Raw genomic sequence first — 26619 nt, 5'->3', positions numbered from 1 at the left:
TTTAAATTTTATAACTCAGTTAAGAGAATTCTTTTTTTAAATTATAGGGCATTGGGTATCATGATATGCCAGCAAACTACATTCCAGATCATCGTTTTAAAGGTCTTACTATTACTCTGGTTACTGTTACCATAGGAATAGCCATCATGCTTCCAAACATAGAGATAGTTTTAGGTATCATGGGTTCCACTATAGGTACAATGATATGTTTGATATCTCCGGCTTTAATATTTATTCATGCATCAAGCAAGAATACTAATGAACGGATGCTGGCTCAGGTAAATTGATTTTGTTATTTATTACATTTAATTAGTTCTCAGTACAAACAGCAGACATTTATTTCCTATCTAGGAATAAAAAATTTATGATGTATATATTTTTGAGTGAAATAAGTTAGGCGCAAAGAATTTCAACATAAATATATATGGTCATTTCTTATTATAGCAGACTTAAATATTGCAGGAATAGTTTATTATAGTGGATAGTTTGTTATAGTTGGCTTGCATCAAGGGTCAGCATTAAGTCCATTCCTGTTTAATATTGTGATGGAGGAGGTGAGAGAAGACATGCTTTGGACAATGTATGCGAATGACATCTTGCTGTGTGTGCAGAATCAAGAGAAGAAGGGGCAGCTTCTTCTCTTGATTCATGGGTTCTTCTCAGATCATGGATTGACAGGTGTGAGGTATGTAGGGATGGTCTCTTCTGAACATCATCCTCTGTAAAAGAAGGTATCTCTACAGCCTGCGCCCAATGTGGTAGTAAAGAGACTGATAACAAACCTTTCTCTGTAAAGAAAGCTAAATATGTCAACTGTCAGGGAAATCACCCAGCTTACTTCCTTGCATGTCAGAAATGAAAATATGAAAACAAAATACAAAAATTAAAGTAGGACAAAAATATATGATATCAGGATGCAAAAAGGAAGCTAGCCACCACTACACCTGTCTTAAGATACTCTTATGTTGAGAAGGTGGCAGCAAAGAAAATGTCAACAAAAAATGCTGATTAAAGATAAACCACCAGACACCTGCCTGTACAGAAAAAATGTATACTTCAGTAGCTGCTGAAAATAACTTGATCTTTCCAGCGATCCTTACATATTTAGTGATGCACTGAATATCCAGAGAAAGATGGACACTGGTCATCCATACTTCCCAAAATCTAATAAGAAATATAAACCTGACAAGCGTAAATCCTGAAACTCCCAGAAATCAGACAAGTCTACAAAGCCTAAACAATAGGAAAATTTTTTTCAATGGAACTGTTGTGAGTTTTGCCAGAATATTGATGACATCAAGATTTTACTGCAGAAACTTGAAAAATCTTTCTGTTTCTGTCTGCAGGAAACATTTAAGATGTAATGAGGACCCTACCTTAAGGAATTTCACTGTTGTATGCAAGGACAGAACTGGAGATGGTCCTGCTCATAGAGTTTTATCCTAGTGGGCATTCATACTCATTTCCATTATGTCCAGCTCAATATTGCTCTGGAAGTAGTAGCAATTCACTTATCCCTGGGATTTCTTATTATATTATGTTCAATTTATTTGCCACTGGATGCTGAGTTAAATGAAACTGACCTTTATAACCTTACCTTGCAACTTCCTGAACCCCAATGGGCACTACTCCACAGAGGACCCATTAAAGCCATCCATAAGTAGTAATGCCAAAACAAATGGAAGAGGTTGTGTAAAAATAATCATATTAAAAATTCTGAATATTTTTACGTATTAATTATGCTTGTTAGTTTTTGTTTTCATACACGCAGTGTCTGCAATTGTGATGTGCTCGTTATGAAAATATTATATTAGAGGTAATATGTAAAGAAGTAAAAATATTGAAGTACTTACTAAACTGATTATTTGTGTTACTTATAAGAAAGTTTGTTGTATTTTAAAATGTTGAATTTTGTGTTTTGTGAAAGACTTTCTCTTAGCGCTGATGGATACAGCGAGTCAGCCATTTTATTGTAGTGCGTAGTTTCTGACTTTTGTAGAGTGCGCATGCTCCCGGAGAGAACTTGATGTGTGATTAACAGCTGACAAGGAAAGCGTTGCGTATCCAAGTTACGGTTGTAAACAAGGGAGCGTTTGGAAGTTTTTAGAACACTGGCCGGTAAATATTCAAGTTGGAAGGAACTTGATTTTTTTTGTGTGTGGCAGTCGGAAAAATTTTATAGTGTATTCCAAAAAAGGAATAGTGGAAATAATAGGTTTAAAGGAGGAATAAGTAATGAATAAAAGGAAATCTTGAAACTAAGTTTTTTTAAAGTGAAAAAAGTTAAGACTGTCATTTAGTATTGTGAATGAAAGAAGAACTTGTTGCTTACATTCTAAAGTGAATGTTTTTCTTAGAGAAAAATATTGATAAAGAAGTTCTATAAGTATTAAGGATGCTTGAAAGTGAATGTTTAGAAAATATATTGATTAAGAAGATTTATAGGTATTAAGGATGCATGATCTGATGAGTATTGCTACTAAAAGGAAACAAGATTTAGTCAAGAAGACTTTTATGTGTGTTACATTGATTGATGAAAAGGATCCTGAAAATGAAGTACAGAGCCTTGTAACTTCTGGAAAAGAGCCTTAACAGAAAGAGAAAAAGACTATGAACATTTTTTTGTGATTGTGAAAGAAAAAGTGTTTAGTCTTAAGAGTAAGTTTATATTTTTAAATAAGGCCTTGGATCCATATAATCTGTAGTTATAGTCATGTATTATTACTAGAAGTGTATATATTGTTTTAAGTTTTATTAAATGTGTTTATTTTGTACTTGGTTTTGAGTCAATAATTAGTTGGATTCTGAAAGAGTGAGTTAAAGTCATTGCACCAATTGGAGTGAACTTTTGTGCAATACAATAACATATAGGGACACTCGGAGTCAAAATAAAAATAATTGTTAGTAAAAGAGATTTATATAATAAATCACCTCATAAGTATATAGTATAATTATTAACAAAGGCACAGCCTGTAGACAAAAATAGATAATATACAATTGAGGGAACTAAAGAGAATAATATATAAAAAAAAAAAAAACAATTTTATAAATAACAATGGCGCAGTCGACGACAGGATTGGTTATGACAAAACTATTTTAGAATCCAAAAGGCAAATCTTGACTCAAGTAAAAAAAAAAAAATGGCTACAGAAAATAATAATATTAGTAGTAAAGTTCCTTCAGTTAATGATGAAGAATTTTTTAGGTTAATAAATCCATCTTTCTCAGGTGATAGTAGTGAAAGCATAGAAACATTTTTTAGGTATGCAGAAAAAATTAAAGATTTAGGAAATTGGTCAGATTTTCACTTGTTAATTATACTTTGTAATAAATTGTTGGGAAAAGCCAAAACATTCTTAAACACATCTCCTTTATTAAGAGATACTGACAATTATGCAACCTTTAAAAGTTTGCTAATATCAGAATTTTCAAATGTAAGAGAATTAGGTCCTAACATTTGGAAGATTCAACAGTGTATCCAAGGTAATAAGGAATCTGTTTCTGAATATTATCATAGATTGTGGAGCATTGCTCATGGATTTAATATTTCATCTGAAGAGAAATCCTCTTTAGAATGGTTGCTCTTTAATCAATTTAGGCTTGGCCTTAAGAATAATTTAAAAGAAACAGCATATAAGAAAAAAGTTAGAAATCTTGAACAATGTTTTGAACTTGTTAAAGAAAAGGAAGAAAGATTTAGAGATATTTTTCATTCCTCAAGCAATAAGCAAGTAAATTCTTTTCAGCATAATCAAACTCATTCTCCTAGCATTGTGGGTACAGATAGAATGAGAGAAGAAAAGCTTCAAAAAAGTAAAGTTGCAAATAAAAGGAAAAAGTCTAAGGAAACTTCTGTGAATTTTACTAAAGATATTCCAGAATCTGATTCCAGGGTAAAATTACATGATTTGGAAAAATATGAGGAACTGAAAACATTTATGAGGGAAGAAATAGAAAGACAACAGAGACCCATAGTACAAGGACAGGAACTTCTGTTTAAGATGATGTCGGATTTAACAATATCCAAAAATCTTACAGATAATCAATCTTTTTCTTGTAAATCTGATGACATTAACAGGAATAAAGCATCTCATAGAAGATACATTCCAAAATGTTTTAGATGCAACAAACAGGGTCATTTTGCTAAAGATTGTTATGTTAGAGATAGATCTTGTTTTCAAAATAAGAAATCAGAGAATAAAAGTAAATCTGGAATTAGTTATTATTCCAATATTATACTGGCAAGGACAGAAATATCAAACTATTCACTAAACATGGGTAAAGCCAAAGACAGCTCTAACCATAAAAGAAAGTTTGATGTAGCATTAGCTCCTTATGCTAATGAAAGTAATCCTTTGACAGTTTTACAAGGATTTATTGAAGATGTACCTTGTGAAATCTTACTTGACACAGGTGCACATATTTCACTCTTTTCTTATAGCTTATTTAACAAAATTAAATCTCTAATTCCAAATGATATTTCAGTTTTAAGCAATCCAATTAAATTAAAAGGAATATTTGAATCTGAAATTTCAGCTTATAAGCAAATCAATGTCTTTATTTCAATTCCTTGTTTTCCATTGAAAGTTTCTCATCCATTAATTGTTCTTCCAGAATCTTCAAATCCAAATGTACAAATAATATTTGGAATTGATTTTCTGAAACGTCATGGGTTTGTGTGTAATTTTATTGATAATACAGTATCATTATGTGGAATAGAATGTTGTTTGGACAGAAAATCAGGTGACAGTGGAAAAGTAGAGCAGTCTCCTGAAGTTTTTTTGGATACTAGTGATGATGATCAAGTATTTAATATTGAAACTCTAAAGAATAAAGATCCTAGTTTACAAATTTGGGAAAAGGATAAGATTATCCAAGCTCAGAAGGATGATCTCATACTACAAACTATTTATGAAGCAGTATTGAAAGTGGAAACTCAACTAGATACATTTTTGAATCTGGAAAACTTGTATTTAGATAAGGATGGGTTACTTTTATCTAGACAAATGGAAGATGGAAAATTGAAGGTGAAAATATTGGCACCAACTGAAATGATTCCTTGGATTATGTATACTTTCCATGATTCTGACTTAGCAGGACACCAAGGGTTTTCTAAAACTTTGGAAAGAATAAAGGATCGTTACATCTGGAAAGGTATGAAGAGTGATATATTCACGTATGTCAAGTCATGCCATAAGTGCCAAATAAGATCCCCTTTTAGAGGAAAAGCTCCTTTACAACCATTTCCAATTCCAACTAGACCATTTCAAGCTGTTGCTATTGATGTAGTAGGTCCTCTACCAATTACTAAAAAAGGAAATAGGTATATTCTAGTAATCATAGACATGCTAACTAGATTTCCTGAAGCAGTATCAATGAAAGACCAATCTGCAAAAACTATTGCAAGAAAGTTTTTGAATATGATAGTTTGTAGATATGGAACTCCTCAGACCTTACTTTCAGATCAAGGAGCAAATTTCACATCCGAACTATTATTACAGTTATGTAAATTGCTTAATGTTAAGAAGATTTTTACAACACCTTATCATCCGCAATGTAATGGTATGTGTGAAAGACTGAATAGAAACATAAAGCAAATACTTTCAAATTTGGCAAACACTAAAATGAATGATTGGGATACACATATTTCTCAAACATTATTTGCATGTAGATCTGCTTTTCATTCTGCTATCAAGGAAAAACCATCTTTTGCTTTATATGGTTTTGATCCAATTTTTCCTAATGAACTTGTTTCAGTTATTCCTAATACAGGATACAGTGATATAAATGAATATTTAGAATTAGTAATAGATAAGTTTTCCACTACTCATAGACTAGTAGGTGAGATAAGTAAATTAAGTGCTCAGAAAACTAGACAATATATAAATCGCTTTAGAAAATATAAATCTTTTGTACCAGGTGATTTAGTATTGTTAGATGATAAATCTAGTATTAAAAGGGTTGGGAAATTAGAAAAAAAAAGCCTTAGGTCCATTTAGAATTTTAGACAATTTTTCTCCTGTAAATTTTAGGATTCAAAATGTCAATAATCCTAGTAAAATTTTAAATGTACATTCTGATAGATTAAAAAGGTATTTTTTTGGGAAATAAAAATTTAGTTACTTTAGGTGACAATATGAATAAAATATTGAAGGATGAATGTAGTTTTCCTAATACTAATTGTGAATCTTATTCAAGGTTAAATGATAGAAAAGGGAATAGATCTAATATTCATAACTCAAATATGCAGCGAAAGAAAAAATTAAACTTTGGGAAAATGAACCAAAATACAAGAAATTTTAGAAATCCTAAGACACATGTTTCAGATGTTGTACAATGTAGGAATAATGATAATCAAATTGACTCTAACATTGATGAAAGTATAGCAGAATTTCATAGGTTGATAAATATAGGATTAAATAAAAAAAAGGGAAGTTAAAGATACCTCAAATTTAGTTAGTAAGAATAAGGAATCCCATAAACTTGTAGAATCTCAAAAACCTGTAGAAATTGATTCTGATAGTGATGATTCTATAGATTTAGGACATAATTCAAGTAGTTTAAATGAAATGTTTGAAAGGTATAAAAATGAAATTTCTAAGTGTACTAATTTGGAAGAAGAAAGTTCAGAATTATCTCTAGCGTCAGATGATTCTGAAACTAGTGATTCAGAAGGTATACATAATGATCAGCAAGAATCACGTTATAGTTTAAGATTTAGAAATAAATATTAAAATTTTGTTTGGATGTAGGTTAAGTATTTAAAAAAAATTTAAAAAAAAAAAAAAAAATTTTTTCACAGAAAAATGAAACTGATGTAAAAATAATCATATTAAAAATTCTGAATATTTTTACGTATTAATTATGCTTGTTAGTTTTTGTTTTCATACATGCAGTGTCTGCAATTGTGATGTGCTCGTTATGAAAATATTATATTAGAGGTAATATGTAAAGAAGTAAAAATATTGAAGTACTTACTAAACTGATTATTTGTGTTACTTATAAGAAAGTTTATTGTATTTTAAAATGTTGAATTTTGTGTTTTGTGAAAGACTTTCTCTTAGCGCTGATGGATACAGCGAGTCAGCCATTTTATTGTAGTGCGTAGTTTCTGACTTTTGTAGAGTGCGCATGCTCCCGGAGAGAACTTGATGTGTGATTGACAGCTGACAAGGAAAGCGTTGCGTATCCAAGTTACAGTTGTAAACAAGAGAGCGTTCGGAAGTTTTCTAGAACACTGGCCGAGATATATTCAAGTTGGGAGGAACTTGATTTTTTTGTGCGGCAGTCAGATGGAAATTTCATAATGTATTCCAAAAAGGGAATAGTGGAAATATTAGGTTTCAAGGAGAAATAAGTAATGAATAAAAGGAAATCTTGAAACTGTAAGTTTTTATGGTGAAATAAGTTAAGACTGTCAATTTAGTATTGTGAAGGAAAGGAGAACTTGTTGCTTACATTCTAAAGTGAATGTTTTTCTTAGAGAAAATATTGATAAGGAAGTTTTATAAGTATTAAGAATGCCTGAAAGTGAAAGTTTAGAAAATATATTGATTAAGAAGATTTTTAGGTATTAAAGGTGCCTAATCTGATGAGTATTACTACTGAAAGGAAAACAGAATATAGTCAAGAAGACTTTATGTGTGTTATATTGATTGATGAAAAGGATCCTGAAAATGAAGTACAGAGCTGTATAACTTCTGGAAAAGAGCCTTAACAGAAAGAGAAAAAGACTATGAACATTTTTTTGTGATTGTGAAAGAAAAAGTGTTTAGTCTTAAGAGTAAGTTTATATTTTTAAATAAGGCCTTGGATCCATTTAATCTGTAGTTATAGTTATGTATTATTGCTAGAAGTGTATATATATTGTTTTAGTTTTATTAAATGTGTTTATTTTGTACTTGGTTTTGAGTCAATAATTAGTTGGATTCTGAAAGAATGAGTTAAAGTCATTGCACCAATTGGAGTGAACTTTTGTGCAATACAATAACATATAGGGACACTCGGAGCCAAAAATAAAAATAATTGTTAGTAAAAGAGATTTATATAATAAATCACCTCATAAGTATATAGAGAGAATAATAATATACATAAAGAGGGAAATATATATAAAATATACATTAAAAATAACAGTTGTATTATTGCATGAATCCTTTACAATAATGACCTCTTCCTTTTGAATAATAGACTCAGTAGTTTCTTCCATATGCCTACTGGCTTATATTCTGCATTCGATCTTACAATCTGCTCTCCTGTAATTTTCCTACTGCTCACGTGGGATGTCAAAGACATCTATGGAAGTGATAATTTTCTTTGTATTTGTACAATGTCTTCACACAAACCATGTTCTCCTACATGGATACCCATGTGGAAAATGGATAACTGACTTCAATACTTTTTTCCATCTTGCAAAATTTAATGCTGATACAGTCAATCAAACACTTATCAGTGAAGCACTAAAATATGTAGTAGACTACATTGTCCAGGCAACAACAGCTTCAATTCCAAAAACATCATCTCGATTTCCACTCTTTCCAAGCCTCGGTGGAACCTAGAATGCCAGCAGGCCAAAAAGATCAACACAAAGTGTAGGGTATATTTTGTAGATACCTCACCACATCCGACTTGCTTGGGCCAGAGCATGATGTGCGAGATGTCAGAGTCAAAAAGAACCTTGGATCCAGTTTATCTCATCAATTAATCAAACAACCAGTGCAAACATTGTATGGGATAAAATCTGAAAAATGAAAGGTAGATACAGAACACAAAATTTGTCTACCCTAGACCATAATGGATGTGTTTTTTGCTGACCCCAAAGCTATTGCAGACACTTTGGGAGAAAATTTTGCCAGATTCTCAACAACAGCCTGATATCCCCTCCCCCCTTACCCCTGAATTTTTAATATTGAAACAGCAAGAAGAAAAACAGTGGCTAAATTTTTATACCGATGGACTTGAGCCTTACAATTGACCACTTGTTAAGGCAGAACTAAAAAGAGCTCTTTTGCTGTCTCACCCTAGTGCAGTAGGACCTGATGACATTCATTATGAAATGTTAAAACATCTTGCATCATCTTCTATGAATCCCCTTCTCTTACTATCATCATCATGGTTCATTTACAATTTGTAAATAGGGAAATGAACTAAATAAATAGGAATAATAAACAGTTAATTATTATATGTAGCTTTCCAGGCTTCTCTGTTTTGAGCCAGTTGAGTTATTTCTCGTGAGGAGGAGTATCTGTGCTGATAAAGTGGTTAATATACTGCCAGAATTGTTTAGTTGGTCTCCCTCTCCATCTATGTCCATTTGAGGGGGCACATAAAACTAAGATATCAAAGTATGGAGAAGGAGGATGTCTCAGTTGATGTCCAAGCCAATCAAGTTGACGTCTGTGTTGGGTTTCAATCAAGGATTTTGGTTTCCCTCTTATAAAATAGTGGAATTATGAATATGATCCTTCCAAGAGTAACCGAGTAACAGTCTTAAGCAGGTTGTATTAAAGCTATTAATGATTTTGTTGGCTGTTGTTAAGAATCTGGCAAAATGTTCTCCAAGAGTGTCTGCAATAGCTTTGGGATCAGCAACAACACATCCATTATGGTCTAAGGTAGACAAATGGTGTGTTCTGTATCTACCTTTCATTTTTTAGATTTCATCCCATATTTTGCACTGGTTGTTTGATTAACCGATGAGGTAAATTGGATCCAAGATTGTTTTTGATTCTGACATCTCACACAACATGCTCTGCCCAAGCAACACATCAACACAACAATACAACCATTAAAAATTCAGTGCTGACATCAGGCTTTGACTAATAGCTATCAACTCAAAGAAAAATAGCAACAAGATATATAAAATGGAACTGTTTAGAAGATTCCTCAACCCAAAACAAATATAAAGAAGCCATTTGCAAACAATTAAAAAACCCAGTGCTTAAGAGTAATAACCCTGAAAATAATAAAAACTTAAATAATTTGATCAAAGATACTGCAACAGAATCACTGGATAAATATATCCCCAAAACAGCAGAAAACTGGGTGTCACAGAATTCCATAAAACTGATTAATCACAGAAATATCCTCAAGCAAAGAATGAGACAACTCAACAGTGAACAGATAAAGCAAAACTTCGAGATAATGAGTCCCTAAAAAAGACAAAGAATTCCACGTACAGACCATATGTCAAACTTAGGAGAACATATGTCAAACTTCTGTGGTCTTATGTTTCTATTATCATAGAAACATAAGACACAGAAGCTTTTCAGATTGTGAACACACCTTTTAATAACAAAGAAAGGAAATACAAAAAATTAAGAATTAATGATAAAGATGGTATCTACCTGGATACTAAACGAATGAGAATGGGCTGGCAATTTGAGATTTAGCTGACCAAATTGTATTCTTATTGGCTTAAATCAAAATACAAAATGATGGTACAACATGACAAAATTTCATGCCGGCTGGGGTGTCGCCCAGTTAAACAAGGCATCCGTTGTTTTCGCTAGGGATCCAGGGCAAACAGCGAAAAGTCAGCTACTGGAACAAATCTGAAAACACACCTCAACTCAACACAACATCTACAAAGTTAAAGATTGGTACTATTAACATATGTAGCCTGAATGGCAAAGAAATGGAGCTAGCTGAGGAATTAGATAAGTACCAGATTGGCATAATAGGGGTGACTGAAACAAAAAAAGACAAAAACTGGTGTGATCTTTCTGAACAATAAATACAAAATGTTATATTCAGGCAATGACAATCAAGGAAAAGAAGGAGTAATCATAGTATTCACCACTAAATACAAGGTTAATCTTCTTGAATGGCAGGCAGTCTCAAGTAGAGTGATGTGGACAAATATCAGAATGAGGAACTGGACAATGAGACTTATTTGTGCCTATGGTCCAACAGAAGGTTCTACTAAGGTAGAAGTGGAGGAATGTTTTGAGGCTTTAGAGAAAGCAACTGACATAATGAAAAAGGAAAAGTTGGTCCTTGTTGGGGGATCTAAATAGCAGAGCAGGAAATGATTGTCAGATATACAAAATATACACAGTAGAAAAATTTGGAGAAAAGAGCAAAGCTAATAATAATGGCAAATACCTGTTGGATTTCTGCTCTGAACATGGACTGGTTATTACTAACACCATGTTCCAACATAAAAATGTGCACAAATGCACATGGAGAGGCAAGGAATAAGAAAAGTCTCATTGACTATGTTATTGTTGATAGTGATGTTTTCTCCTTGGTGAAGGACACCAGAGTGTACAGAGGATTTGAAATTGGAAGTGATCACTATTTAGTCTTGAGCAAGATAAAATTGAATTTCATATTGAAAAGAATAACATGTAAGAAAGTTTTAAAGTAAATAAAAGTTGAGCAGCTCACTGATGTCGACTGTAGGCTAAAATACACAAAGCTTGTTGTAGAAAACATGAAAGAGTCTGAGAACAGGAAACAAACCTTGGAGATTCAGTGGCAAGCCTTTAAAAAAACCCTGATTGATTCAGCTGGAGAGGCATGTGATGAGGTTGTCTGCCAGGATAGAAAATCAGAACTCCATGTGGTGGATACAGGAAGTTAAAGAGGCAGTGAAGGAAAAGAAGAAAGCATAACAAAAGTTCCTGACAAATAAGTCAGCTTGTGCTCTCAGAGAATACAGAGACAAATGTAAGAAAGCTAAACACTGTGTAAAACTGGCTAAACAAAAGTCATGGGAGGACTTTGGCAAGAACATAGAAAATAAATATCAAGAAGTCGGCAAAATATTCTGGAGGTTGTTGAAGAAGCTTAGGAATGGAGGAAAGAGTGCTGTAAAAAGGAGTTAGAGATGATAAAGGTGAGATGAAAATGTGAGAAAAAGATATCCCTTGAAGTATGGAGTAATTACTTCGAAAAGTTGCTAAATGAAACAAGCAGCGATAGCGCAGTGGTAAAAACACTGATGTCGCTCAACAGCAGGAGACCCAATCTATCATACCTCTCCTTGAACCCATTAACAGACAAAGCACTCACAACTGACTCTGGCAATCCATTCCACTCATTCACAACTCTCCAAGCAAAAAATCTAGTCCTTAGACCCCTACTAACTACACCTTTACTCAACTTCCAGTGATGACCCCTTGTTCTCGTCCTTCTAGCCAAGTACTGAAACATTTGCCCTACATCTATCTTATAAAACCTTAAAATGAAAGGATATGATAGAAACATTTGTTTCTATCATATCCTCTCATTTTCTCCTATTAATCCACTTCTGCAATCCACACGCCTTCAGTCTATCCTCATGGGGAACATTCCACAGGCCACTCACTGTCTTGGTCACTTGCCTCTGAATCCTCTTCACTGCTTCCTTATCCCCAAGAAACCCAGGGGACTTGGCAAGAGACCAAAAGGCACGGCTGCCATTTGGACAGGCTGCAGGCTTCCTGCTTTTGGCCCTCAAATTCTGTTTTGGAAGTATTGATAATTTTCTTGCATTTGTTTTGGGCTTCAGTATAGGCATTGAATGAGAATGGGGTTCTTGATTTGAGCCAGTTGTGGTATGCCTGATTTTTCATTTGTACAGCCTTGGCACATTTTTTGGAGAACCAGGGTTTAGTTAGGGGATGGCAGATCTGAGTAGTGTGGGGAATATATGTTTTCATGCCAGTGAAGATCACTTTGGTGATGCGTTCAGTGCATATGTTTGGACTGGAAGGCCGGAAACAATAGGCTAACCATGGGAATGAAGCATAGTAGTCTCGGAGACTGTCCCATTTGGCAGTGTTATAATGCCAAACTATTATGTTGGGGGTGACCGTGTAAGCGTTGTTGCATGTGGGAGGAGATGAGTACTAAGTTGTGGGGAGAATTTCCCAGGGACTCACTACATTCACTGCATATTTGGAGGGGGGGGGTCATTTGGTTTGGGTTATCTGGTATTCTGGTCGATTTTTGAACAATTTGTGTGAGGTCATTGGTGACTGCAAATGTTTCAGCATATCTGGCTGCAGGATCTGTATAACTGGAAGAGGAAAGCCAATTGGTGTTATGGACGTTGAAGTCACCCAGGAGGATGATTTCGCTGTTAGGAGCATGAGACTGTAGAAAATCAACTTTTAAGGAGAGGAAATGGAAGAGTTTAGAGTGAATGGTGGTATTAGGAGAGCGATAGAAACAGGAGATGAATTTGACTGAGTGGGAGAGGGATATCTTCAGCCAAAGAAGGTTGAAGTCAGGTGATTCTAAGTTAGTTGCTCTCTGGCAGGGTATGTCAGAGCAGATATATGCACAGATGCCACCCTTGGGTTGAAAGGAGTTAAATAGTGTATAGTTAGGAAGGTTGAGATGAATAGTGCTGGGGGAAGGTGAGATTTGAGTTTCTGTTAAAAAGAGTAGGTGGGGTTTTGGTGGACTGCAGATGGTAGTGTATGCTATTAAGGTTGGAGTTGAGACCATGGATGTTGGTGAAGTGGATATGCAAGGTTCTGTTAGGCATGGATTTGACTCCAAGGGTCTTGCACATTTCCTATGCAGTGCCTGCATACTGGTGTCCTTCGTGGCTGCTAGTGGCGTCACTTAGTTTTTGTACTGGTTTGGATTGTTTGTAGTCTATCACCCAACTGTTGTCTCCATTTTGGCATTTTTTTTCTAATTGTCTTCGGAGTTGGCTTCTTTGTTCTCTCTGGGAAGATTGAATCAGATCGAGCACGTATGCGCGACTGGGGGCAGGTGTCCTTTAGCTACTGTAGCATTCCCCTTTTCAGATTTAGTAATTACTATTTTGCATTTCATTTCCAGTGGTGCTTCACATTCCTTATAGAAGAGATTACTTTTTTTTGCTTGTGTCAGTACATTGACAACATCCAGTCTGATATTGCTTAGGAAGGCTAAGAATCCCATGTTCAATCTGAATCATAATTTCTTATGTAGGAATCCTAAAAAAATATAACCTTACAACCACTTACAGGCCATATAAAAAATTAGCATCCTTTATCCACTCCACCAAATACCAGCCACAGTTCCTGATCTGCCAAGAGTTTATCAGGTCTTGCAGATATGGCCAAACAAGCAAGACAGCCAATATCATAATTGCTGAACATAAAGATTATATCTGTTTCCACCATTACTGCCACTCAAGACTTGCTGATCATGCTTTGACACTAGCTATAGTATTTGTTGGAAGAAGGCCACTCTATTCTATTGAAGCAAATATAAATACGAAGAACTTTTCCTTGATTCTGAAATGGCCAATAATTTAGTTGAGGTTTAGGTAGTTACTGCCCCAAATTTTGGAAACTCTCATCCTCCATATGTCAGCCAAACAGCCAAGGATGCAATTTTATCCCTTTGGGGAGGGATGCCATTTAGTACTTTAGGCTTACTCTCAGTTGATACGTTATAGCCTCATTTCTTATTTATTTTATGTATTTTTGGGGCTCCATAAATTCTTGGGACTAATGGGTGTTTAGATGATAGAGTTCTTTTTAGTTCTTCAGGCCAGTTAGGTATCTTCTTGATTAAGCCATTAGTTTTATTATGTGTTCACCATGTGAGATCTCTGGTAATAGGCAAATAGGTGGTGGAATACTCTAAGAGGATGTTCATCTTTCTTGTGTAATCTTTGGAGTTCATGATGACTGTTGCATTCCCTTTATCTGCTTTAATTATCACGATGTTGTTGTCAAGTCTTAATTTTTTAAGTGCTGCAGATTCAGGTTTTGATAAATTCTTGCATGATATTTTGCATTTTAATAGTAATGTAGAACTTTGTATGCGGATGAGGTCTTCTGTATCGCTAGGCAGATTGCGGATTCCTTTTTCAATTTGTGCAATGATATTTACTTTTGGAATGTGCTGCGGTGTTAAAGCGAAATTGAAGCCTTTCATTAGAAGATTGTTTTCTGCTTTCGACAGGTTTTGACTTTTGACCTATTGTGAAGATAGGTTAGTCACTACTTTAGAGTGATCTAGATGCTTTTGTTGTTGTTTTTTTCTTGCTGAAGTAAATTGAATTTCCTTCTTAAATTTTATTTTTTCTGTTTGGCAACCGATGTAGCTTTATTGTGTGTAATGTTATTGATATTATTCCAAAGGTCTGACGATAGTGAAGTGGCTAATTCACTGTGTATAGCAAACATATGATGGCTTATCATCGCAAGTTCAGATCTAGTGATTTGTTCTCTCAAAAGAGCTAGTTCTGTTCTATGGTATATTCTTTTGCTTTAGTGGAGGAGAATATATTTAATTCTAATGAACTTTGGAATAATCTCATTATCTCTGCATTGGATCAAAAAAATTAGACGGTTGATGTAGTTCTGATGTTTAATACGTAATTTCTCTAGTTGTGTAACTTTAGACCATAGGCACTCACCGTGAGCTTCCACATGTGTGTGAAGGTTTTTGTGGTTCACTAGTTCGAGAGATAGACTCTGGTATTGAAACCATGTGTTTATTAAATACGAACAGGATACGTGAAACCCGACAAGTTTCGTAAGTCGTATGACTTGCATCATCAGGGCATTGGTGTATAAAAAAAGTTAAACACAACTAACAAAGATTACATTCATAGTCCATCAGATGTTTCTAACTGTAACATTGAAAAAATTGAAACATTCGTTACTGAATGTTTGTTGGAACATTGTTATTTGCTGTCACGTTATTACATATAATGTTTGTAACTAGTGCTAAATAATCATTTGATATTGATACTACATTCATATGATTATTTTTATTAACAAAGCTTCTGCTATAAACTCTCTAAATTATGCACATTTCTCCTGATTCATCCTGTATATAAACATTCCAAAGACAAGCAATGCTTACATCTAGCAGAGGCTTTTCCTTTAGTTCGTTATAGCACATATTTTGTTAGTGGTATTCACTATAGCAAAATTCACTACCTTCATGAGTTATGGTGGTATTCACTATACTGCACATCTAATGTAGAATGATTGTTCTATTATTGGATATAGGAATGGTCATTTTTTCTCTATTCCCATGATGGCCAGATTATCTGTACTCAAGAGCTACTACTCTTTTATTCAGGAAGGGACTGGAAATGAAATTACTGTATTTAAGATTAGAAAAGTGAGAACTAACAATTGAGAGCGGAGGAATGGAGATTAAAAGTTTAAATACCATGCTTTTATTTTCATAATATAACTTCATGGTGCAGAATTTTCCTTTTTATATAACATTCACATAAATCACACAAATCTTTTAAATAATAATAATATAAAAAAATAGTTGCACAAAATGCATTGATCTTTTTGCAGGCTAAATTGGTTTACGTCAAGGACCAGAGCTATTCTCAGATATAATGCTGGTGGATCACTTAAAAAAAAAAAAGTTAATTTCATAATCACTAAAATGATAAAGGAAACTTTGTATTTCTTTTGGAAATGTGTATTTTTTTTATTTATTTGTTATGCAAATCCCACCTACAAAAAAGTGGAAAACCTATAGTAGTAAGCACTATTGGTTTACAATTATGGATGGACTAAAGGTTACATAATTTAAAGGTTAATGTGCATGCAGTTATTTTTTAGGAGAGTTTTTAATATTCTATTAATCTTAAAACATGAAACATAACTATAATTCATTTTTATTTTAATAGCTTATTCTAGTAGCAGGTATCTTTATTTTTGTGGCTTGCACATATTCTACCTTACAAGATGCAAACAAACCTAAGGAGATACCAATTTTACCACAAGTAGAAGAAAATAAATTGTATATGGTGCCAACTAAAGAAAACCGTATGGTAGCCCCTGTAGTGGTTTTAACTTCAACAGTAGGTAAGGGAAAAAAAAGTATTTACATGTTACTTAAATATAAAGAGCCAACAGGCTTCATTTTGGCGAATAAACATTACTTAAATTAAGGAGATATTTTAGGGGATATTAAGGGCATGAAACTCCCTGATTCCAATCTTTGAGTTTCTTATTCGGTTTTAAAACAATGTGGGATCTAATATCCCCTTAATTTAAGTAGTATTTACATGTAACTGTACCTTAGATGTCTCCTAGGTGTAATGGTTTCTTAGATGTAACAGACCACCATCATTGGGCTCCATCTTCCTGTTGCTGCTGTGTGATGGGAACCCTGGTGGTTTTCAATCACTGCTTTGACAAGATGCTCATCCTGGGTGGTTTAACTAGTCTACTATCATTCAGCTAGTCTACTTGCTCGCAAAGACCAACACTGCCACAGTAAGATTCCTTTTGCCCATAGTTCAAGGCTTGCTATGGTGCCAGCTAGTGTGACACCTGGTGTGGTCAGGCACTTCCAAGTAAAGCATTGCTTGCTGGATACAGGGCAATCCAGGTATAGTTCTGGGGTGGGTGGAGAGCACTAATCATTGAGAATAATATTTCAATTTTTGAATGTTAGTGGGCTTTTATGGGGATCCTCTGGATAAATTTGTAGATGAAGGATCAGAGGATACTCATAAAAGCCCACCCACATTCAGAAATCGTTGAAATATTATTTTTAGTTACCTACACTTAAATATGTATTATACCTCTTTTTGAATGATTCACCAAAGACATTTGCAGCATCTAACAGTAGTCCATTAACACACTTACCTTGAAAAAGAATCTGAACTTCACATTCTTCTTATCCATTTTCTAAGGATGACCCAAAATTCTGCCTGCACTGGCCATAAACTCCAAATTTTCACTTACATCTATACTACAAGTGTCCATTACTAACTTGTATGTTTCTCTTATATTTCCTCTAATCTATTTCTCAAACTTTGGATATCGCATTCCCTCACTCTGTTCTCATATGCAATTCTGCAGACCAGTTATCATCTTGGTCGCTTGTCTCTCATCACTTTAGAACTTAGTTGACTCTCTGTGCATGCAATAGTCCAGATGTGATTTTGTCAAAGCCTTGTAAAGTGGGAGAATAATTTCCTTTTCTTTCAGATTACTATTCTCTTCAACAGTATAGTTACCAATGCAATTGACCTACTTTAGCCATGGGATCTCCAGACTTTAACTTGCTGTCCACAAAAATCCCAATCTATAGCTTCATTGACTATCTGCAGCATGTGATTAATAAGAAATTTCCATTTATATGATATTCTGCCTTACAGCATCCTGTGCTCATAATCTAATAACTCTATATTCAGAAACATTAAACTGATACTCATTAGCCTTGCAAGATGACATCATCAGGTTTCTGTATCACATCCCTTATCACTTATCCTAACTTAGTATCATCTGCAGATGACTGAATATCTCCCTCTAGTCCATTTCCAGTATCATTATTATTAAGAAAGACCGCCAGGGAGTCAGGGACTCATCGAGAGAGGCCACATACTATATGCACCAGCTGTCATACTTATTCTTGAATTCATTCACACTGCTTGCAGTCACAACATCCAATGGCAATCCATTCCAATTACACACCACGCTATGAGAGAAAAATCTAGTGGCATTCATTCTCAGCTTCCAAGGATGCCCTCTTGTCCCTTCTCCACCTTCCATAAACAAACCTAAGGAGATACTGGTTTTACAATAACAAATAGAAGAAAATAAATTGTATATGGTGCCAACTAAAGAAAGCTGTATGGTAGTCCCTGTAGTAGTTTTAATGAGTATAGAATGCAGTTGCCATCCTCCTCTTGGTTGGACCTCTTATTAAAATGTGCTGTGTCTATCTTTCTCCTAATGAAGATGTTTCCCAGAACAACCTTGATCTTATTTGGCATTTATCATCTCCCATCTTTGGTATGGGAAATTTAAATGAGTACAGAGTTCTTTAGGGTGGTGCGAAAACTAATATCATGGAAACAGTTATTGTTAGTATACTGATGACAATAATTTCTTCATAAATTCAGCAGAAAAGCAACATCTCCATTCATTATTCTTCCCACTGCTTAAGCAGGAAAGGAAAACAGTATTTATGAAAGCAATAATTTTTTCCATGATATCTTCTGTTTTACATGGACAGCATGTACATCATTATGGTTATTACCATCTAAAATAGGCAAGGCTTGGCTAGAATGTTGTCATCTTTTGCAAAATTTGATTCTAGTGCAGTATGTGTTACAAAATGCATGATACAAGCTACCATAACTGCAATACCAAAAACACCAACTCAATTTCTACCTTTATCCAAGCTGTGATAAAATAATGAATGCGAAGCAGCAACACAGAAGGCTGAAAATAAAGCTCGAGGCTTTCTTTTGCAGATTCCCAAGTACGAGAAATTTAATTGCTCCTAAATGTGTTCTTTGTGAGCACAGAAAATATGCTGCCACAGCCATGACTCTTAGATCCAGTTTACATCTTTGATAACCAGGTCAGCCAATATTAGTGGTCTTGTACAAGATCCAGAAAATGAATGAAAATGAACTACCTGCTCATGTTGATTCCTGGAACACACACACTGACTGTATAACTGCTGATTTAAAAACAGTTATGTTACCAAAGCATAGAAGATAAAAACAGGTAATATTTTTCTAACCAGCAAATATAAATGTTATATTCAAGCATTCAGAGAAAAATAAGATTAGTATAGTATTCAATGCTAAATATGAGGATAATTTTGAATGGCAATCAATATCAAGTAGTGATGTGGGCAGATATTAGAAAGGAGAATTGACCATTGAGACTTATTTTGCCTAGAGTCCTACAAAAAGTTCTACTAAGAAAGAAGCAGAGAAATTTTCTGAGGCAGTTGACAGAATGAAAAAGTTGGTCTTTGTTGGAGATCTAACCAGCACAGTAGTAAATGATTACCAGACACAGAATGCTTTGGGAATATTTGGAGAAAAGAGCAAAGTTAATAATATTGGCAAAGTACCTGCTGGATTTCTATTCAGGAATGGACTAGTTATTACCAACACCCTGTTCCAATATATTGTATGCAAATTCACATGGAGAGTGAATTTGCATACAATTTGAAACACAAGAAATAACAAAAATTCTCGACTGTGTTACTGTTGATAACCATATCTTTATGCTGATTCAGGACACAAGTACGTACATTAGAAAGGAAGTAATCACCATTTAACATATTCCAAACCTCAAAATATACTCCAAACCTCAACAAGTATGGCTGTATAAATTTACCTAAAATTTGGGAGACAGTCATTTTAAGATTGAATTAATACCTGTGCTTTCTCTCTCTCTGTTTTTCTTTCTTTTTTTTTTTCGACATAAATGGTGCCTGATTAGGACTTTAGTCTTTGTGTTTGTCCTGTTGCAATTGTTTAAACTAGTCTCATTGTTATACCAGATTGTTGTTGTTTCATGTACTGTGACAAACTGTTTTTGTGCTCTGAAGATGCTGGATATATAATACCAGCGAAATATCATCAAATAAGTTGATAAATATAGTAATTATTTTCTTATCAGTCTGTGTTCTCATCAATATCATTAAAAATAAATTAACTAATCACCATTTAGTTTTGAGCAGGAAAAAACATGAAAAGAAAATTTTAAAATGAATCAAAGTTGAGAAGCTTTCAGAGTTGAACTGTAGACTCAAATACACAAATATTACTCAAGAAACATGAAAAAGATTGAAAACAAGAACCAAACCATGGAGATTCATTGGCAGACCCTGAAGAAAACGTTGATTGATTCAGCCATTGATTGACTACCACCTCCCTACATGTCAATGTACTTTTCATCATGGCAGCAATACAATTTGCAGTCTTCATAAGGATGGAAAAATCCAAACTCCATTGTGGACTCAAGAAGTTAAAGAAGCAGTCAAGGAAAAGAAGACAACATATTAAAGAAAGATGAAAGCAAAACACCTGCAAGTGTTATGAAGACTGCACATTGTATTGCTTCTATGATAAAAAAAAATACATTGACATGTAGGGATAAGGTGGTAGCCTCTATAATATGGCATTGGTCAAGACCACACATGAACTATTTTGTTGAAATTTGGTTGCCTAGTTTTTGTTGTGAAGTGGAAATATGAGAGAATCACCAAAGGCAAAAGACTAAAAGTGATATCGGGACTCTTGAGTGATGGTTATACAGTTAAGGGAATGCAGACTACAAGTTTAGTCGATAAGAGGAAAAGAGGAGATGTAATAGACTTTCAAGTTGGTTAGGGGAGTCTACCAGATTAATACACAAAGAATTATAAAAACACTGACAGGATGGGAAGAACAAAAGACTATCCCTGGAAGTTGTATAAAGATGTTGTGAAGAAGGATGTGAGGAGTAGATTTTTTACATGGAGGGTTCTTGGTGAGTGGAATGCATTGCTGGAGTGCATTGGGAATGCTGGGAGTGTAAATAATTTCAAAGTTCAATATGATAGATATGTTACTGGTTGAGTGGGCCTCCCACGATGAGTCTACTGACTTCATGGAGGTTACTGTAACAATAATAATAAAACTAGCTAAATGAAAGTCATGGGAACAGTTTGGAAGGAACTTATTAAATAAATATAGGGAAGATGGCAAAATCTTCTGAGGGCTATTGAAAAACTTAGAAATGGAGGAAATACTGTAAATACTGTAAAAAGAATCGGAGATTATAAAGTGACATGAAAACTGAAAATAAAGAATTTCTGGTTGTCTAGAGTAATTATTTTCAAAGTGCTAAGTGAAACAAGTGACAGTAGGTTGTAGAAAACATTCAACAGGAGTGAATATCAATACTTCAGCAGAACAAGCAGTCAAAAACGTGAAATGGGGAAAGGCAGCTGGAGTAGATTATATTCGACAAGAAATGCTCAAATATGGAGATAAAACTTTTACAGTTGCTATATTGCAAGATTCAGAAGGCCTGGCCTGAGAGTTGAATTCTAGACAATTGAAATAGCTCTCTTACTTACCCATCTATAAAAATGTAATAAAAACCACATGTAAGAATTACAGAGGGATTTTCCCAACTCAACTTTCCTGGTAAGATTTATCCAAGAAAAGGCTAAAACAATTGTGGAAGGGAAGCTTGGAGAGGAACAAGCCGGGTTTGGGCCAATTAGAGGTTGTCAAGATCAGCTTTTTATTTTAAGACAAATGGTTGAGAAATCATGGGAATAAGATAAAGATCTGTATTTAAGTTTTGTAGATCTGGAAAAGAAATATGACAAGGTATACCAATAGAAAAGCTATTTGAAATACTACAGCTATATAGTGTAAATGGGACATCATATTAAGCAGCAATACATAGTCTATATTTGAATTGAAGGAGGAAGATGGTTTTCTTTTAATTCAGATGTGAGACAAGGGTGAAGAAATTATCTTCACTATTATTTATCATCTATATGGTTCATGTTATGAAAGCGGCATTAAACCTGATGTCATAATTGGAAATGTCAATCTCAGCTCTTTATTTTATTGCGGGTGATGTTATATTCATAAATATAAATTCTAGAAGGCTGCCAGATTCCCTGACTAAATGGAATAACTGCAGTAGTAAATTTAGTATGAAAATCATCAACAAAAAAGTCAAAGACAATAAAAATAAGCATATACATTGAAAACATCAACTACATCCTGAATGGAGAACTTGTATAATAAATAAGGCATTTCAGCTAATTAGACACAATTTTTTAGATGGCAAATTAAATTTAGAAATAGACAATGCAATTAGTAAAGCTGGTATGATTGAAAATCAGCTGAATAAATTTCTATGGAAGAAGACAGAAATTAGCCAAAATGCTAAACTAGATACTAGAGCAGGGTTCGGGGAACTTTTTTACCTATTACCTCAAAATGTATTTATTTATGCCGATGTTACCCCCTTGATTTGAAAGGGAGAAAATCATAGATTATTTAAATTCAAAAGGTTTATTGAATCTATTTATACGGAGAATACAATTATAAATATAAAAAGTATAAAATAAATGCGATAAAATAAATTAATATCCTCATTATGAAACAAAAGGATTTCTTTGAAAACTTTTTCACTTCAGGTTTTGGAGAAATGATGTTGTTTCATTTTTGATACAATAACATCAAAATTGGGGCATTTTGATGTCAAAGCAATTTGGATACTGTCTCCGGGGTCCAATCGATTTCTCTGCTTTGTTTTCATGTTTATTAGAGTGGAAAATCCTTGTTTGCAAAGGTAGGTTGTTGCAAAAGGCAGCAATTTTTTGACTGCCTCCTCATGTGCAATTTTGAAAACCTTTGCAGCTATTGACATCCAAAAATATGACAGATCTGCTTTGTTTTCACATTCAATACGTGCTTCATTATTGGATTGAAGTGAGGCTCTCTGGTACATCAGCAATTTCACATTTAAAGGGATCTACAACCCAACTGACAGTATGTGAATCAAGATCTGGAAAGTAATCAGAGAACCTTTCTTTGAGTTTGGTAAGATGCCTTATAACTGTATCCTTGATGTCGTCAAAAGTAATATTTCACAATCTTCCAAAAACAAAGCTAACTTTGAAACGGCAGCTATCTTGTTTTGTTAGATAGCTGCCATTTCTAATGCAACGGCAGCTATCTAACAAAATAGATAGCTGTAAATGCTAAAATCTTTTCTATGGCTGAAATTATATTGATGTTTTTTCCTTGCAATTCTTTGTTCAATGCATTCACATACTCAAAAATATCAGCAAAATATGCGAGATGTGCAACCCACAAGGAGTTTGTAAACTTATCTGCGAGAACATGCTTTTGATCAACCATAAAAATTTCAAGTTCAGTTTTGAGAGCCCACACTCAGTTCAGAACATTTCCACGTGAGAGCCACCTCACTTCTGTATGACAAAGTAGGTCTGTATATTCAGCCTCACCATCTTTACATAATTCATGAAATAGTCGCGTGTTTAATGCATGTCCTTTGACAACATTGATAACCTTGATAACATCATGCATGACGGCTTCCAGTGCAGGTTCCAAATGTTTCACAAGCAGTGCCTGGCGATGGATCATACAGTGGTTAACTTCAATTTTTGGATTATTCTCTCTTGCCGAAACTGAAAAACCACTTACATGACCCAACACAGCTGGAGCTCCATCAACAGACACAGCAATGCGGTCTTCCCACTTTAAATTAACGTTATTAAAGTATTCATTAACTTTATTGAAGACATCAATTCCATGAGATCGCAACTCGAGAGGAGAACAAAACAACAATTCCTCTTTAATTGCATGTAAATCTTTGTAGCGAACATACACCATCAGCTGCGAATTACTATTGACATCTGTAGTCTCATCAAGCTGAATAGCAAAGCAATTACTCTCTTTTATTGAAGAAATAACTTGTTCCCTCACATTTTTGCTAAAATAGAAATTCTTTCTTTCACAACTTTTGCTAACAAGGGCACTGAATTTAGTTTCTTGGCTTCTTTCTGACCACACATAATCTCTGCCATTTTCAAAGTTGCTGGTTTAACCAATTCCTCACCAATAGTATATGGTTTCTTGTTTCGCAATCAACCAGGCCACTTCAAAGCTAGCCTTTGATGCTGAACATTGATCGAATGTACCCCTCAAGTTGCTGTCCAGTCTTTGTCTTTTGACAGACATTTTCGAATTTACAAAGTATTCCTGTGGTTTGGAAGACAGATGTGTGTGCAAATTATCCAAGTGTTTCTTCAGTTGAAATTGACTCTTTTTGAAAGATTCTGCAGTCAGTACTTTCAAACAGACAACACACTGTGATTTCATTATTCCTTTGGCTTCTATTTGTGTAAACCCATAATTGAGGAACTCTTCCTGGTATATTCTTTTTCTAGTTGATGTCATCTGAAGGTAAAAAAGACAGTGATTGAATTTAAGTTTTTTAAAGTTCATTTAAATTTATAATAATTTAATTGGTAAACGTGGCACTAAGACATGTCCTCAAGATGAAGGCAGTATTTAATTATTTTATTGACCATCGAAAATTAATCAAGCAAGGAGAAAATATATTAATCAAATTATCGAACTAACATAAAACTAAAATATGGTTAATAAATGAAAATCTTACACTTAAAATAGAACTATTGAAATAAATTAAATTAAATAACTACTTAAATCGACTTAAACAAAGCAAAAACATGTGTCAAAAAATAAGGTTAAGGCGGGTAATAGATAACTGACAAATAATATCTGTTTTAGCCATTGACAACGCCTTAGCAACCAAATTGTTTGGAGTTCAACATGGCATGACGTCTTCTAAATACGTATATTACGTATAAAATTTCTGTCGTAACAAGGAACTTTTTATATAATTTTATTTATGTCTATTGAGGCCTCATTACCACCAAGAATTTCATTTTTACCCCACTTGGAGTAATTTATCCTGGTTCGCTGACCCCTGCACTAGAGAGTTAAAATTGTCTTGCATATAGGTGAGTGGGCTGTAGCTCAGTGGTAGAGCATTCTGTATATTGAGAGGTCCTTGGTTCAGTCTCCAGTGTCCCCTAAATTTTTGATACCAGCAGTGTTTCAAAAAAGAGGGGTAACCAGTGGTGTGCCCCAGGGTTCTGCTCTTGGGCCTTTGCTCCTCAAACAGCTTTTATTCCCAGTGTAGGCAAAACCATTTTAGCCTTATCCCCTTCAGGAAGATTTGAATAGACTTTTACCTTGGACAAATATGTAGGGTTGTAGTTTTAATATCAATGAGTGCTGAGATATATAAGGCTGTGTACTATATTGATGGAACTGTACACTGCAAGAAGTGGATGAGATTTGAGATCTGGGAGTGTTGGTTAACAGTAGACCAAAGTTAGGGGCATATTTCAAATATTGCAAAGACTGCACATCGTATTGCTGCGGTGATAAGTACACTAACATGTAGGGATAAGGAGTTGGTTATGCCACTGTAAAAAGCATCGGTCAGACCACACTTGGACTATTGTGCTCAGATTTGGTCACTTGGATTTCATTGTGATGCAGAAATATTGGAAAGGGTGCAGAGACAAGTGACTAAGACAATATCAGGACTCTGGTATGTTGGCTATGGAGAAAGGAGTTAAAAGAATGTGGATTGTGGAGTTTGTGAATAGGAGAAAAAATAAGTGATATGATAGAGACATTTAAGTTAATGAAGAAGTTTTATTGGATGAATACAGCAGGAATTATAAAAAGAGTAGGAGGTGAGAGGCAAAGAGACCATCCCTGGAAGTTGTGTAAAAGTGTGGTGAAAAGTGGCACGTGGAGTAGATCTTTTTTACACAGAGAATTGTGGGTGAATGAACACATTCACCCACAATTACTAGAATTACTAGAATATGTTGTTAACACAGAGGCTGTAAGGATTTTAATATTCAGTGTGATAAATATGTTGTCAGTCAAATGAACCTACCACAGTGAGTCTGCTGACTTCATGAAGGGCTTGATGATGATAATAATATAATATTCAAACCAATTTTAAAATATTGATCTGAGAGCTGGGTTAGAAATAAGACACTTGATCAAAGATTGGAGACTCACAGATACGAGAGTTCCAAGAAAGACTGTGGGAGTGAACAAATGACATCAGTCACAGAATCATTTTAAAAATGAGTATGCTGGTAAAAAAAAAACTTGATGATGTTAACATTCAGGAATGTGTTAGCAGAGCTAATTTGAGGTGGTATAGTCACTTAATCAGAATGGGAGAGGAAAGGTTAGAAGCAAGGTTTTTTTTTTTTTTTTTTTTTTTGACAGGATGACAGAAAAGAGACCCAGAGAAAAAGACTAAGATCTTGGTGGATCCAGCTAGAATATTCATCTGA

At 34.3% G+C, this 26619-nt stretch overlaps 1 protein-coding gene across 1 annotated transcript in view; it reads left to right on the top strand.

Moving 5' to 3' along the window:
• Positions 1-26619, top strand: part of LOC150103066 (uncharacterized) — a 223228-nt gene that overhangs the window by 130510 nt on the left and 66099 nt on the right. The window contains exons 10-11 of the mRNA XM_090397785.1: positions 48-278; positions 16598-16775. Coding sequence (XP_090253911.1) covers positions 48-278; positions 16598-16775 — 409 coding nt within the window. The remainder of the gene's footprint in view (positions 1-47; positions 279-16597; positions 16776-26619) is intronic.

This window comes from Typopeltis vanoorti, chromosome 9 (genome assembly GCF_054136105.1).
Source record: "Typopeltis vanoorti isolate ZY-2024b chromosome 9, IOZ_Tvanoo_1.0, whole genome shotgun sequence".
In the NCBI taxonomy this organism is placed as follows: Eukaryota; Metazoa; Arthropoda; class Arachnida; order Uropygi; family Thelyphonidae; genus Typopeltis; species Typopeltis vanoorti.
This window is presented reverse-complemented; position numbering and strand designations above follow the sequence as displayed.